Source organism: Cylas formicarius, unplaced genomic scaffold (assembly GCF_029955315.1).
Source record: "Cylas formicarius isolate icCylForm1 unplaced genomic scaffold, icCylForm1.1 PGA_scaffold_7__23_contigs__length_41026272, whole genome shotgun sequence".
NCBI lineage: Eukaryota > Metazoa > Arthropoda > Insecta > Coleoptera > Brentidae > Cylas > Cylas formicarius.
Genome location: NW_026844352.1, coordinates 3024894 through 3041782, shown reverse-complemented (window position 1 = coordinate 3041782; position 16889 = coordinate 3024894). Strand labels below are relative to the sequence as shown.

General features: G+C 30.5%; 1 protein-coding gene across 6 annotated transcripts in view; it reads left to right on the top strand.

The window, feature by feature from the left end:
- LOC132705343 (uncharacterized) overlaps positions 1-15666 on the top strand; it is a 40564-nt gene extending 24898 nt beyond the window's left edge. For 2 of the 6 annotated variants that reach the window (XR_009619390.1, XR_009619391.1), the window contains exons 2-4: positions 10727-10798; positions 14653-15302; positions 15381-15666. Coding sequence is in view for 2 of the 6 variants with exons in the window: in XM_060675880.1 (XP_060531863.1) it covers positions 14521-14568; positions 14653-15267 (663 nt within the window). In the remaining 4 variants the exon portion in view is untranslated. Of the gene's footprint in view, positions 1-5687; positions 5797-10726; positions 10799-14352; positions 14569-14652; positions 15303-15345 lie in introns of those variants that run through there. The other 4 variants (XR_009619393.1, XR_009619392.1, XM_060675880.1 and 1 more) reach the window with 4 other exon arrangements.
- The last annotated feature ends 1223 nt before the right edge of the window (positions 15667-16889 follow it).

Genomic DNA, 16889 nt, shown 5'->3' with positions numbered 1-16889 from the left:
ATATAGCCATATTCTTAAAACAAATCAATTGTATCTTAATTGTGTGAATATTATCAAGAATGGTGTGTTTATTTTGTTTTTCTTCATACCTAATAATACTAATAATAATAATAATAATAATAATAATAATAATAATAATAATAATAATAATAATAATAATTTTTTAGGTCTACCCCTACGTGGCAATAAATCAAGAATTTTAAATTCTGCGTTCTCATCCATGATTGTTTTGTATACAATTTTTTATGGTTCATTTCCCAAAAATCTTTTGTAAACTGCTTCTTCCAAGAGTCTGATATAAAATCCTCTTGTTTCATTTCATTTAGTATGAAAATATTACCTTTTCTACATTTTTTAAATTATATTACGTAAAAATAAATGCCCTGATATTGAAAATTTGTGGTCTATGCTTTCCACATCATTTCCCATCAATAGAATCTTTATCCACATTAAATATATTTTGATGTTTCTGTTTTGTCCTCTACACATGTTACTATATGCAATGCCGTTTTTCACCTTTCAAGGTTTTCAGGTGTCTCAAGAGGCATGAAGGGGAACCTCTAGAAGCTTTTGTTTTATCCCAAACGTACATGTATACATTACCGTGGAATATTACAATTATAATAAGCTACTGAGCTTGTTAACTTTGGGAATGGTAACGCTTTCTGCAAATCGAATGAAAAGCCAAAATAATGAGATTGATTACTTGATACTCGCTCTTGATCTGGTTTTAACGCAACTAGCCGATTCTGCTGGCTTCAAATGAATATCGTGTTCTTCCATCAGTTTTTTCTGTTATTCATGGTTTTCTGATGATTTGACTTTAATGTTTAATAGATCACATCTTTGACATGTGTCTTTGCGTGGTTGGTGAAAATGTAGATTAAAATCCTTTTTGAATATTTTTCTATAAGTCTATAAGTTAATTAATTATTTTCTTCACAGTAAAACAAATAAAAATTAAACATTTTTTTTATTCAGGATGAAAATTTTTTCTGTCGGGATTTTTGTCCCTAGTATAATGGGATTCAAATTTCCGTTTCTCTGACGTCTTCTTTTTACAACACTGCGCCCGGTCGCTTCGTTTAGCAATTTTAAAGTGTACTAAGTTTCAAAATATTTCGAAAATACGTTTTCTTTCTGTTTCATTTCAATTTTTCAAGCAGTCTTTTCGGCATTGGCAATCTTCATTTTGAAAACTTTGGCAGGAATAATTTTTCCCGATTGTGTATCGTATCTTTTCCCTGAATGCCGTTTAATTTTATGAATTTTCTGAATATAAGTACCATTTCTGTGTTCTCTGAATCCTTCTTTGAAGGTGCTGTTTTGTAAATTCTCATTCTCAGTTACTTCCTCTTCCTCTGTTGAAGAAAAATTAAATATTATTTTTAAAATTTCAATTTAATATCAAAACGTAATTTAAATTACCTTCATCACTGCTTTCAACATTTTGGGGGACACTTTTTGCCCTAGTCAATAAAAGGTGGACTTTCAAAGTTTGGATTTTCAGTATTTATATTATTTTGAAAATGTACTTGATATAAAATTTTCAAATGTACTAAGTATATTTCAATGGGCATGAACATGTCGTGAGTATGTAGTTATATCAACTTTCACTGTCACATATCATCACATTAATGTGCAAAAAAATATTGACTTTCTAATAACATATTTATTAGTTTAAAACAACCTATTTTTATATAACAGCGCTCTGATTAAACCAGCCTTAGTGTTACTCAAGTTCTTGTGTTAAGACTAGTTATTGTAAACCAAATCTCAATAAACGTTTTCAAAACTCAGAAGTGACTAAAAAACGTAATTGGCGTAGTCAGGAGTAGACCATTTGCCTGGAAACGAACCACAGCACCAATATTGGAGTCTGAAACCTTCAAGTAACCTTTCCACACTTATTTTTAAGATTTCGTATTTATAACATAGAAAGAGATTATTGTTTGCATCCGGCAAAAAAAATATGAATATAGATATACTAACAGATTACTATTTACCAAACTCAATCATCAATCAAAACATCACTGATCACATATCAAAAGTTCTTAAGATACGTAATGTCAAAACCAGATTTCCTAAAACAAATCAAAAAGGTAATTGAAGATTCGTCACTTTTTAATGACCAAGAAATATACCAACTAATAATTATGAATCCCCAACCTACAAAATTATATTCTTTAATTAAATTACACACTTTTTTAAAGCAACTTCCACAGACTATTGTAATATTATTTACAAATCTTCTGGAGTCCTCTTGTGTCAGTTGAATGCAACCAACCCTTGCCGCTGGTGTCCTTTCTTACATTCAAAACATCACTAACCACATACCAGAGGTTGTTAAAAAATATAACTTCAAAATATCAACTAGGCTCAAAGAACATAAAAATGCCTTAAGACTTGGACAATGTAGGACAGCAAATGTAATCAATAAAAAAATTTCGAGAATCTATAGAAATCTGAAGGTAACCAAACAATGTTAACAGCGATGAAGGTCATTTTTGTACTTTGTTTAAGTGCTCAGGATTCTTTCAGTTGTGATTACCAAGAAGAGCTTGAAATATTGATTATCAACGCTGCAGCTATTACCCAGTTTGTCATTTACAATTGATCACTTTGCATTGGACACAAAATGCCTTTCGTTGTTTAGTACATTTTCTTAGACTTTTTCAAATGCTCCTAGCTACGTAAAGATTAATTGTAGTAAATTGAAGTAGAAATATTTTTCCTTGCACTTTGGCATGAATTATAGCAGTTTTACCAGCCACAAAAAAGGAATAAAGGAAGCTAGCACTAGATAATTTTCTCGATGGTTCTGGACTATGTACCAGGACATTCAAGATATTATGGACATATGATACAAGTTTGGTCGCCATAATGGTTTATGGAGACCAAAAACCCTTATCATTAATCAAGTTTGGGTTTAATGTTTGGTGTGGTGTTGTGTGCTAAACAATTTTTTGGCCATTTATTTTCGACGTTAGTTTAACAGGCGGCAGTCATCTTCACTTTCTTATCCTGATAGCAATATGATCCATAATTTTAAACTAATTACAAATTATTTAAGAGATAAGGTTTACGATAGTCTTTGATCTGTAAGAAAGGCAACTAGTACAAACAAAGTATTGTTGTAACCAAAGATGGACAGTTCCCCAAAAACGCTCGTAAAAACTTAATTTTTCAAAATAATCATCTGCCTAGATCGTCCGATTTGTAATAACAATATCTGTTTAATAAATATAAAATTTAATGAGGTTTCCATAAAAAAAGCAAATTTTTGTCAAATGTCAAAAATTGAAAACATTTTTATTATTTTGATAAGAATTTCCTGAAGCTTCTGTATATATCATTTTCTTCTACAATTAATTAGTGGTTTTTTGTTTTTTTTATTGTAAATTCCATTAAGAATACATTTTTGGGGATTGCTTTGATTTATTATTTAAATTAATTTGGTTTAACTGTAGTGATATGTTTTTTTTACGTATTTAATCACTGCTGAGCCATTTCATAGTGACAAAAAACAAATAATTGGACAATACACACTTAAAGCACAAATTAGTTTCATCACATACGTGACAATTTTTTCCGTTTCTTCTTTACTCTACCTTGAAAGTGTTAAATATACTAATTTGTTTATTAATTTACAGCGTGTTACGTAACCTGTTTGCCAATATGAAAGAGAATTCTCACCTAGTGGTATACAAAGTAAGGAGTTTTAGAACGTTATTCTAAACTTTTTAATTAAATCCCTGGCCGAAATTAATGTAAGGAGTAGCATTATTTTACAAAAATAATTAATATGGGACTGTTTAGCATTCAATATGTTTTCCTTTGTCAACGTTAAAATTAGTTTTAAGCAAATTGTGTGTCCTGGATTTGCAATAATCATTCCTTTGATGAACTAATTGAAAAGTTTAAAAGGGACATAAGCTAAAGCAATAAATTATGTATACCGAATATCACTGGGATATCGTTTGATACTAATTATTAATTAAAAAACAACTGGAAAACGAAGCGAGATTCCAAAAATTTTTTACCATATTTTGGTCTTAAAATTAGTGAGAAACCTCTTCCTTCTTTTTGTCATCCTGTATATATTTATTATTAAAAATTTTACGTTTTAATTAAGACATAGAAAACAGCCGTAGTGTTTTTAATTGAGTATAAAGTTCGACGAATATGTGCAGTTGCGAAAATATAAATCAGTTTATAGCTGCTGAAATGTCATCGTAAGTCCGTTATGAATCTACCGAACGGTTCGACCAACTTGTTTGGAACCGCTGACCTTGTTATGGCCAACACAAACCTCACTTCACCTTGCCCACCCCGTAAATCCAAAGCAAGTTAATTTAGCATATGCATGTGCGCCAGCAAGTTTCAATGATTATTTTAATCTCAACCCGCACCCCTTTCACTGCCGATCCGCTACCCCAATGCATATGCATAAAATTTATGCGCACATATGTTTTGTGGAGAAAAATATACATATTGCCGTACCGGTAATTTTCAATGGCGTAGAATTTTCGTTTTCTACGGCAACCGTTAGGAAGGAGACCATTGGAAATAGTATATTATGCAACAAGTGCGGTAAACGGCATTTGACTCACGAGTTTATTTGACACGAGCGGAGCGAGTGTTTAATAAACTAGTGAGTTAAAAAGTTTACCGAACGTGTTGCATACTATACTTTTTCTACGACCGTTAGTTTTGCGGTACATTTTCGCAAAACAACACGAATACATGACTGTCAGAATTTATCTCCGAAAACATCCGATTGCTTCCAAACCCGTGCGGTAAAATCCCAGAAATGTCCGAAGTGGATTCGTGGGAAACGAAACTGACGTGGTAAAGTGACGCTTCCCGCACGCTAGATCGGTGCGTAATTAGGTATTTTACAGACGAGAGTAGAAAAGCATATTTTTTCATTTATTTTTTGTTTTCCCAATAAATTGGTATTAAAATAAGCAATTATGGTGTCTAGTAAAATTTCTTGGAGGAATCGTAACAGCGAAAAATGCTTGTTTTTCATTTTAATAAAATTTATTAAGACACTTTTTTCAAAACAATGTAAATAAAGGAGAGATGGTGTTATAGTAAAAATTTGCTTTTTTTCAATAATTAAGCTTCGAAAAAGAATCGAAACCTGGCTTAATTGTTGTAAAGAAGATTATGTTCATATCAGTAAGCAAAAATTTTAATAGCTGAGTACATTAAGACAAATACGAAACGAACCCGTATATTAACATTAATTTATATTAGAAATAATATTCGTTTTTGGTTAGTTTTGACTTTTGGACTTTCTTGAATGTCTTTACTACATAAATTGACTTTACATCTGAAGGTAAGCGAGCGATAACATCTCAAAATACTATTTACAAAACTTCTGGATTCTTTCTGCGTAGATTGTTGTCGAATCGAATTTGCTGATGTTTCGTCAGTCATCTCGTTGGCTTCTTAAGAGCTTTTGAATTAGAAATTAAAAATTAATTAAAAAAAAATCCCTGTTTAAAGTTTTGAGGAATATTTAATGTTACCAATTTGTTTTTTTTAGATTACACATGACTGATAATGAAATCAATAGAGAGGAATTTTTTACACTATTGCGAAAGGAAAATTAAAAGTAACTTAATATTAGAAATTTTACACCATCGTAGAATTTTTTTTTTTTATTTCTTGTCAGTAAATGGGGCAAGACAAAAATGAGTTATCTCCTCAGCGAAGATCCCCGAATGCTCAGCCATCGGAGTCCTATTACTTCATATAAAAAAACGCTGTTTTCCATTTTCTCAGGTGAGTGTTAAGTTGTAAAATTAAATTTAAAAAAAAAGGCAACGGTCGTACCAGTACCAGTTACTGTTTTTGCACTGTCCACCGTGCCAAAAGTTTAACTTAACTTACTTTCAACTAACTTTGTACACTAGTGCTCAGTTAATGGCAAGCCTAATCTAAATATAACACCTTAGAGATATTATTTATTACATTAATTTTTCAAAGATACTCCCACAAGCTACTATAATACTATGCGTCGCCTGTTGTTGAATTGAATTTACTGACGTTACGAGAATCATCCCTTTGCCTTCTTCAGAGTTTAACTAAAACTTACCTGCTGGTATATTCATTGAGGGGGAGGAGCTAAAGGTGGGGCATAAACACAGCCTCGGATGACTGATTCCTATATTAGAGAAAGGTAAAGATGCGAGTAGCGGCTATGATTATTTGGTTGCTTATAGATTTCTATAGATTCTAAGATTTTTCGTTAGTAGAAGAATTGATCACATGCAAGAATTTCACGCAGAAGGAATCCAGAAGTTTTGTAAATAGTATTACAGTAGCCTGTGGAAGATTCTTTGAGAAATTAACACGTCAAAATTTTCAAAAGCAGTTACACTATCGGAGTATTATACATTTTCGAGCCACATGAAAACCGCTACGCCACTGTTCTTTTTATATACACCCTCCTCCAATTCTTAAAGCCGTATTCGGTACACCTAATGCAAAGCAATGCAACCATTAAAATCACGCAGGGGTTGCTGTTAATGCTGATGGGGTGTATGAATGACCGAACACGTGCCAACAGTTCTACGCCGTCACACGTCTACAAAAGAAATCGTACATATTGGGGCCAGTAGCTGAAAAATCGCCCCGAAATGAACCATCAACGATTTAAATTGACTTGTAGCCTGTGAAATTTCACAACGTTTCATTACTGTTTGTATTAGATATGCCAAAAGCCTAAAGCAAAATTGTATTTATTTATAGAACAAATCTAATTCATTCTACAATTTTTTTATTTTAAATATCTTGTCTTGTCTTCGTTAAATGAGTAACCCAAATTGTAGAAATTTTACAAAATAAAAACAGGCAATTTTAAATTAAATTCTACTAACAAAGGTACATATTTATAATAGTGTTTTATAATTTTTTATTGAAAAAACATAAATTAAAAAATTATAAAAAATGCTTGTGTGGAGAAATAATTTCTCAAAACTGTGATAAGCTTACATATAATATGAATATACACTATGTATATTTATATAATATAAATTTATAAACTCTGTTAAAAACGTTGAACGTCTTAACAAAATTATGTCTATAATAAATAAAAACAAAAAGTTCAGATTTTCACAAAATTATATATTTTGACATGACAATTGCTTCGACAACACCGTGTGTCATATATATATATATATATATATATATATATATATATATATATATATATATATATATATATATATATATATATATATATATATATATATATATATATATATATATATATATATATATGTATATATATATATATATATATATATATATATATATATATATATATATATATATATATATATATATATATATATATATATATATATATATATATATATATATATATATATATATATATATATATATATGACACAATATTCCGGGATATCATCCGTTCGCTTGTTGAACTGCGACTGGAATCCTGCAGACGTTTCGCCAAAATCTCACTTGGCTCTTCAATGCTCGCGCTCCGAAAACACTTCGAACACTATATATATATATATATATATATATATATATATATATATATATATATATATATATATATATATATATATATACATAAAAAATAAAATATAATTTCATGAAAATCTGATAAATGGATTTTCATCAAGTAAAAGCCAAAATTAAAATTACCTTGACTTGAACTATGTTACCTAATTCTATACCATTGTTTAGTTTCTAAAGCTCGATAAGAAGCAATTCTACCTTTCTATATCTCTTTTTTTATGAGTCGAAAAAATATATGCGGTTTATTTGTTCAGTTCAGAAACCTGACACCACATTTGAGAATTTAATTTTTTGTCTTTAATTACGGAAGTATTACTTACGAATACTTCTTTTTGAGAAGTAGAGTTCGAATTTACTAGAGAAGTGGGTAAAATTACTTCAAATATTTGCTAGTTCACCAGCGGACATTTAAATTGCACTTAAGGGTACTTTCGGTCATGTTTTTATAAGTAGCTTCAAAAATCCCGCAATCTGAGCATGAATTTCTAGAGCTGCTTGAAAGAAAGGCGGATGCTGTTCCTCCAACGTGATTTCCACTGAGTGTACCGTTTTTTGATTTTTGAAAAGTCACTCTACCCAAAACACGTCTATCTAGAAAGTTAGTTTGTCCACAGGCCACGGTAAATTGTAAAAGTTATCAGTTTTTTTTTTCAAAATTTTAAAATTGTTTTTGTGTTGTATTTCATCACCGCCAGATAGCGCACGATGAATTAGAAGGATCTAGTGAACAGATCAACGGATTTCTTCTAAATTATGCAGAGTTGTGTAAGACAGGTGCTCTCTCTTGCTTAGTTTAAAAAACACTCCGTATATATCCTTCCATTTTTAGGTTATGCGGAAGAAATAAGATAGGTTTTGTTCATTTCTTCTAATAGCTTCGTACATCCAAATAAAAAATAATTACCTATTTTTTTTTTACTATTTGACTATTTCGACTAAATAGCTTTAATTAAAATAATCTAATATAATCTAAGAAACTATGACCTTTTAGAAAAAAGCTTTGCAGTTTGAAGTTAGCATCTTTCATCCCGATCTTTTGGATTAATGACTTGCTGTGCTGTACTTTAATGGAACAAAAAGCAGAACTTTTGCAGAGATTTGCTGAGACTGTTCAAAGATGCCATTTTAGATGAAATATACAGGGTGTGCCAAAAATAAAAAACTTTACGTGAATACTAGAAACACGTTTTTTACACCTAATATTCTTTCATTTTCTAAATTTAATAATGGAACTAACCCAGTGTTGTTGATGTTTCCTTATACCTATCTATTATCGATTCAATAAAATATATTAAGATCTGGGCGTAACTTAGGCACAAAAAGGGCGTGTGAAATGTTTGGTTGTATTCTCTGGAACGAATCAAATTTGCAACAAATGAAAACTTTTTCTACCTACCTTGTACTACTTACTAGTAGGACGTATACTCCAGTATGCTTCGTTGGTCTGGTTCCCCCTTTACGGAAAAAATAGAAAACATTCATGCTTGGCATGCTATATCGAACTATACTTCGAAAATTTCGTTATGAAACACGAGAACCAAAGCGGAAGAAATCTGCATTATTTTTTTTTTAAATTAGTTCATTATGAAATTGATTGTTTCAACTGTAACCCCTATTTCACAAATAGGAGTAGAGTTTTTTTTTTAAATAGATCCGGTACCAATGTTGGTGTTAACCCTCCACTATTCCGAATGTGTAATTTAACGAACACCCTAACAAACGAAATGGACATTTTTAATTGTACTTCCACTAATCGATTCAAAAACCACTTGAAAATAAAATAGTATTTAAAACCTGAAGTATGGTATTTACTGTAACCTATAAATTTCAATGCGATGAGTATGGATTTGCTTATGCGATTGTGTTTTTCGGTTTATACAAGGAACTTGGCTTCAGTGTTTGATAACGTGGGATTAATATAAATAAGATTTGTGTTTGTAATCTGTTTAAATAAATAAATAAATTACTGTCTCTGAAATAAAAATTATTTGTCATGATTTTTGCTTAATATCGACATTACACCAGTCATTTCGAAGAAAGTTTTTTCGCATATAGCCATAGAGACACAATGCCTTTAATTTTAGTTTCTTTCCAACTATTTCGCAGTTTTTCGACATCAGCTTTAATTACAATAATCTAATAAAATATAATAAAGTAAGACCTCTTAAGCAAAACTGTTCACGAAAAAAAAAGCTTTGCAGCTTGAGGACAGAATCTTTTGTATTGATTGATTTATTAATGATATTCGAAAAAAGGCAAGGTAGTTGTTAAGTCAAATGCAAATTAGATTTTAGGAAGTTCATTCCTCTTTAATATCAGATACTTTCTTCTAAATGATGGTGTTCAATGTTAAATATTACATAAAAATAAAAAAAATTATTTGTTTTTGAAACTTCAGTACAAAGCCTTATTTTTGAAACACTTGCATACTCCATCTAAAACTATTTAATTAAAACACGAAATTAATAACATTTCTTCAACGCTACAAATTCCTTACAAAATCCAGCATATTATTATTTATTTCGATGACGGTATAGGGAAATCACAACAAAATCCACTTTATTTCCAGCGTAGGATCTAAAAATAAAACTCAACTAAGTAAGACGTTGCTACATTTTAGAGTGATAGAGCACCTCCTCTTTCATCACCCTGTATAATTTAAAGTAAATAAAATTGATCTTATATAGAGTTGTGGAATTGACTGATCAATTAACCGAAATAATTTTAAAAATACTGTGAAATTTATATTTATTTATTTATATTGTGCGTTACCTAGCCGTCGCGTCGTCCTGGGAACCAAATCGTGTCGATATTAGTATTGGGATTTGCCGAAGTATCGTATTCGGATATCCCTTAAGAGGGTTATAGGTTTGGACTTCACAAACGCATAATAATTTTTTTTTTATAATTTTATTATTTTATAGTTTCAAAGCATTTACACAATTAATTTCCCTGAGACATTTTCGTCCATTACAAAGGAATACAGTGCCGAGTATTGGGAATAGAATGCGGTTTATTTAAATTAAATTAAAAGAAAATTAACTAGACATAAAAATAAAATCGCTCCCCTACCAACGCCGTTTGTATACACGACCCGACTATGTCAATCATTAACAAAATGAAGAAAAAAAATACAATTTCTTGTTCGTTTTCTCGGTAGGTTCCAAAACAAATAAGTGAAAACGTCATCCCGGCCCATGAGAAATGACTTCAATTTGGATCTTCTTGGGAGGTTCGTATTAGAAGTTACGCCTTTTAGCTTAAAGTACTAACTACTGGCATTCCGAAACCCTTCCACCTATCTAATTTAATTAACCAACACAATTAACTTCTGTGGCGCATTTTCTTATTAATTTCGTTACACACATTTGTATTTGACTAGTTTTTGGTTTGAGTTATCATTTACGGCGGACACACTAATTTATCACTGCTCGGGTTGGCACTAACTTAGCAAATGGCAACGAAGGCTGCCCATTATTAATTTACTAAGAAAGTATGAATATTGTGTTGACCAATTTTACTATGAGGAGGAAAATGGCAGACGTTTTACTTTTCATATTTAAGTTTGATTATGCTCTTTCAAAAAAAGAAACAAACAATAACGAGAAAGCCTTAAGAAAACGGAATTTCAACTATGTCTAGAAAATCATGGCACTAAATTTTGCATCATCCTGTACACGGAGATAGATTTTTTGTACTTGGGGGATGGTATCCAAGTAAACAATATCCTCGATTTAGCTTAACCACAATTAAAGTGAAAAATTATCCATTTTAATGACAACATTAATGTTTTAAAGAATATTTGGTATGGTGTCTAAGTAACTACAACAATTGTTTATAAACGCATACGATTGTCTGAAGAAGTTTATTATCAACTGCATTTTGAGTAAGCTATCTGCACAGAGTTTTTATCTTGGTACCTTATTTATGTCAAATTATAGGTGCCCCACTATATTATTTTGGACCCAGTAACACTAATAATAAGGTTTGTTATCAACTTCACTTAATCACAAGTATCATAGCTTCAGAACAGTTCTATAAATAAAGTAAATAAAAAACAACAGCCTCTTACTTTATTTAAAACATTAATATGCTCAGATTTTGCTGATTGATAATGGGTCGACAGTGTGAAATACTAAAATCTTCTTATGACATAAGTCATGACCATGAACTTCACATTCTCATTCTCATTCTGTTATAATTTTTTTTCTCAACCAAAATGATTTGTTTGAATTACCCAAGTATATAACACCATTCGATATAATTGAACAAGTAGAATATTGAGCAACTTCATTGTTACCTGTAGCCCGCATATTCCTAAATTTGAGCTAATATTGGGTACCCCTCTTTCAATATGGTTCAAGTTAGTTGCTAATTTAAAAATACGACAAGAGGAATAGCACCAGGACAAACTATTCTCCATTGTCATATCATCAGTATAAATTAAAACACTTATGTTCTGTTTTATTGTCACAAACAGTGCAACTCCCAAGTATTCTACAGAATAGAAACTGAATTTCGTTGGAGACCCCCACTATTCATGGATTTACTGCCATCAATTTCAATAATTTGTGAACGGCGTTTATGGTGAGACTTTATCGATTGCGCTGTGGTTACGTAAACGACTCAAATCAAGAATTATCCCTCAACTATTTGATGGGTATTAAGAGAAGTAATTATGTATTGGTGAGGAATTGATTGGCTTCTTCGTAGGACGTCCTACAAAACGCTGACTTATCATTTCGAAAAGAAACCATACTTCTCCAAATGTTTCCTCCTTAATCTAAAATACCTCATTATACCCGAATTAAGAATATAGGGAGTGGCGGCTTCGTCGCGGCACAAGAAATATTTTGAAGTCAAAATAGTTTTTAAATGCATTTTATTTTAGGTGTCTGAATTGAAGCATTGTGCACTTAGTTCTAGGGTAATAGTGTACTGTATTATAAGTCAGTAGGTTTTATTTTTGACTATCAGTAAACTGACATAAGTAAATGCATACCAAATCAAAGATTCAGAACTGATAAATGACTAATCTTGAAATACTATCAATACCTTTTATTGCTTTTTGTATAGAAATATATATATATATATATATATATATATATATATATATATATATATATATATATATATATATATATATATATATATATATATATATATATATATATATATATATATATATATATATACATATATATATTTGTGATTATGTAATTATTAGATAATGGACAAAAAGATTGAACTGCTTGACAGTTGATTAAAGATAAAAAGAAGTGAACATTTTAAAAGGCAAATTAAAACCAAACACGGAACTGCAGTGACTGCCACATAAGTAGGAGACTGTCTTATTTGAAGACTCAGGGGAATCCATCCCAAATTCCACCAAACTTAGCAGATGAATGTGAGACTGAGTATACAAGTAGCAGATGAAAGCTGCTGGTTGGTGCCATAAGGGTACCATGGATAATAATTTTCTTTGGTTTCCCAAAGTTTTGCACAACTTTCAATGGCATTTACTAAAATTCAAATGACCTGTGAATTTAGTTAGTTTGAATTTGGGGAATGTGAATATAATAATAATAACAATAATAATAAGTACTTAATAACTAATTTGCACGTATTTACTTTGTTCGAAGAATTAAGAGAAATGACAAAAAACCGCTTATTTGTATTTTTGCCGAATTTGAGCTTATTGCATAAAATCTTTCTCAAAAAGCTAAATTAGACTTCGAATTATTTGGCTTTATGCCAGTGCTATCCTGTGAAATACTCAGCGTACTTCGCTCGTACTATCTTTTTTGTCTTAGAACTAGTAGGTTTAAAATAGTTTAAGAAAATGAAGACCGAGTTTTATTAAAGCAAATGTCAAGATGATTTAGTATTATTCGATTTTCATCCATGTTTATGTTGTTATTTTTATGTTGTATTATCGCCCTTGCAAAAAATAATTTCAAATTAGAGGCTTTTTAATTCAATTTGGAGTGAATTGTTTGCTAACACGTGTTGTTATATTGAAATCAATTGATTCATTAATATTTTTATTTGAATAGAATTTATTACCAAATTAAAGTTTTCGCCTCTTCATATTTATAAGTGTACTAATAAAAGTTAGCAATTTTTGCTATTTTTTTTTGTTTTCTAAATAATTAGGATATACTATGTCAATGATATATTTTATTTGCAAAACATCCATAACAAAAACTGAGGGCAAATAAATCGTCCAACCAAGAAAATTATTATTTAATATATTCTTGGCCAAAATAAAATAGATCTACATTTTGTTAATATTGACGAAACCATAGTGTGTATTGATATAAGTAAGCTTATTTTTAGAGGTTTTGTCAATAATGCTTAAAATGTTCTGTAAAGTTTTGAGAAAACCGAAAATGTTTCTTGGGACGGCACTTCGCACATTTCCGATACTTTAGTCGCGGGTTTCAGAGTGGTGACGTCATACGTCAATCAGTGTATTCTTGCTGCGAAAATTAATGATCGCTGAAAAATTTCTTGAATTGACAAGACTTCTGGTTCCGCTAGCACCAAAAAAAATCCGTGACTAAAATGACCTTTTATCATGTATCACCTAAGTGACCGAAAATTCCGTTTCCCAAATTCACCTGTTGTTTACATGGTTATAAAAATGTTAGAAATGTCATTTATCAAATTATACCCATTTTTTGAAATTTCCCAGAAATTTCTTGTATTGTATTTACAAATAAATAAACTCTTAAAAGGTTGACTCGATACTATCTACATACAAACTTTTATATATTACAAACTTGCTGTCGTGTTTACATTGTAAATCTAGGCAAAAACGTAGACAATCTTGCAAGGGATTAATCCTATTTGCTTTTTATGGTTTCGTTCAAATAATATACGTGGCAATTACGCTAACAGTTAAAACATATCAGTGGCGATCATCGTCAAGTCAACGTGCAACCTTGAATTATGGATAAAGTATCGAAGTGTTTCGTTCTATGCTACTTGCTATTTTCGGTGAGTTTTGTATAAGATCTAAGCTCTGAATGATACTGGCAATATACTTTTCTTCTCCCCATGCAAATGATTATATTTTTCCAGGTGGTTGCCTGCAAGCCTATGAGTATTTCAGATCATCAGTCAAGGGAATGGGCACTGCAGTCCACAATCTTAAACGATATCACCAACTTAAAGAATAAACTGCAAGAAGAGATGCAAAAAGTTAAACTCTTACTCGATTTTAACCAACACACGATTGACAACTTGGAAAAGGATCTTCAAATAACGGTAACCAAATCTAAGAGAGACGCGCTCTCACATGGTAATGACATCAACTCATGCGTTAGACAATTAAAGTACCTTACCAGAAATATGGACCTTAACGCACTCGAAACTTGCATGGGCGACAAAGAGATAGATAGTGAACTATGGAAATTAGGTTTTATGGTATCGAGTATGGCGGAGGAAGTAAAAAAATGTTCCCTACCGTACTCACCAAGAGTACTCAACTGCATTGAACAAGTGTTGTCCAAGGTTGAATTCGAGTCTTCAAGGATACTGAAAAAAGTAAATCTTCAGCTGAAGTTGGTTTTCTACGAAGGACTAATATGTGTCAACAGAATCGCGAGTAATTTACAGGACAAATTGTGTAAACTCAGCAAAGATTTCGATAAGTGTGTAGTGAGGAAAAAATGCAAGGTCAATCAATCAAAATAATTCAATTTGCCGGTTACTTGGAAAGACGGTGCAAGGTAATTCATTTACATACATATACGATAATCCCGACTTGATAAGTTTAACGTGTTTTATGTTTTCGCTGGAAGCAACAGATGAGAAAAACGTTATGTTTTGTCTAACATGTGGGGGTCAGGAGGCGAAGTAGTCCGTCGCTTGGGCAGTAGTGCAGAAAATTATTTAAGACGCTGTCGTAAATAAAATTACAAGTGTGTTTCGAATAGGCGCGATAAGGATTATAAGGCTTTGTTTCCAGTTCAATTCTATAAATAGTTTTGTATTTTTCTCTTACAATCCGCTCTTCAAAAATTTAGCTTTTCAACATATCATTTTATTATATCCCACAATTGTATAATTTATATTAACAATGCATTTTGAAGCAAAACAGGAACTAGGAGCTTTTATAATTTTGTATGTTCATTTGTTATAGTGAATAATTTGATTTCCTCAAAGATTATTACCATTAAAAAAATGTTAATTAATTGTTTAATAAAAATTGATGAAGCATTTTCATAAAATGGTAAAATGGACTTTCATTTTTTATTTTATTGTTATTAAAAAAGCTTGAATTGACAAAGGTTTTACGAAATTCAAATTTTATTAAACAAGAGCCATGGGTTTCTTTGTAAAGCAAAGCGTGAATTAAAAAACCTTTGACTTTTAGAGCGTTTGACGTTCATAAAAACTATTTACACACAAGGTTCACGATTAAATCCATAAACTTCTTAAGAACCTCTGCAAAAAAACAAAACTTGAACTAAGGGTTAATAATATACGCTTTTATACAGGGCGATCCGTTCTTGATGGGATGATACCTTATCCTAAAATGTGTAAAAAATATCAAATAAACTTAAAGGTTTGTATTTCAGTGAACAAGTAAAGTTTATTATTATAATTATTTATTGTTAAATTATTTTAAATAATACAGCCTGTATATTGAGGCATATATTAATTCCTCGGTACTTTCTGGACATATTTTATATATAATAACCCGATATATTTTGAATTTTATGTCAAAAGTGACGTTTGCAATTCGAAAAGGATCTGCGCTGGTGGTATGTAAAGATGTTTAAAAACTGGACGAATACTGTGCGATTAAAAGGTAACAACACGTTAATAAAATGTCCATAAAAGCCTTTTTTTTTCAAGAGGAAAAAAACACTTTCTATGAGTTTTCATATTTGACAAAGTTGTAAATTTCGAAATATTAGCTGTAAAACATTCTCTCAATGTAAAAATACCATGGCGAAGAAAGATGGCGCAAAAAAAAAAATCGAAAATAGAGAGAAATCACCATCTCAGCTATCTTATACTCAGTTATAAAACGTATTTATTACAAATACCTATATAATGGAGACACTAATAAGAGCACATAAAGCAAATTAAAAATAGAGTTTTTTGTTATTATATTTGCAACATTCAGAAAAAATATATGGAATTGAAATTTTTATTAATTAATTATAATTTTTTTACTATTATTATATTGAAGGTTCTCGTCTATCTTGTGCATGTGTAAAGGTTTTTGATAAAATTTGTTCTATTAATAGAATGGAATTAATAGAAAAATTGTTAAAGATTACTATATTTCTAATAGGTGTCATTTC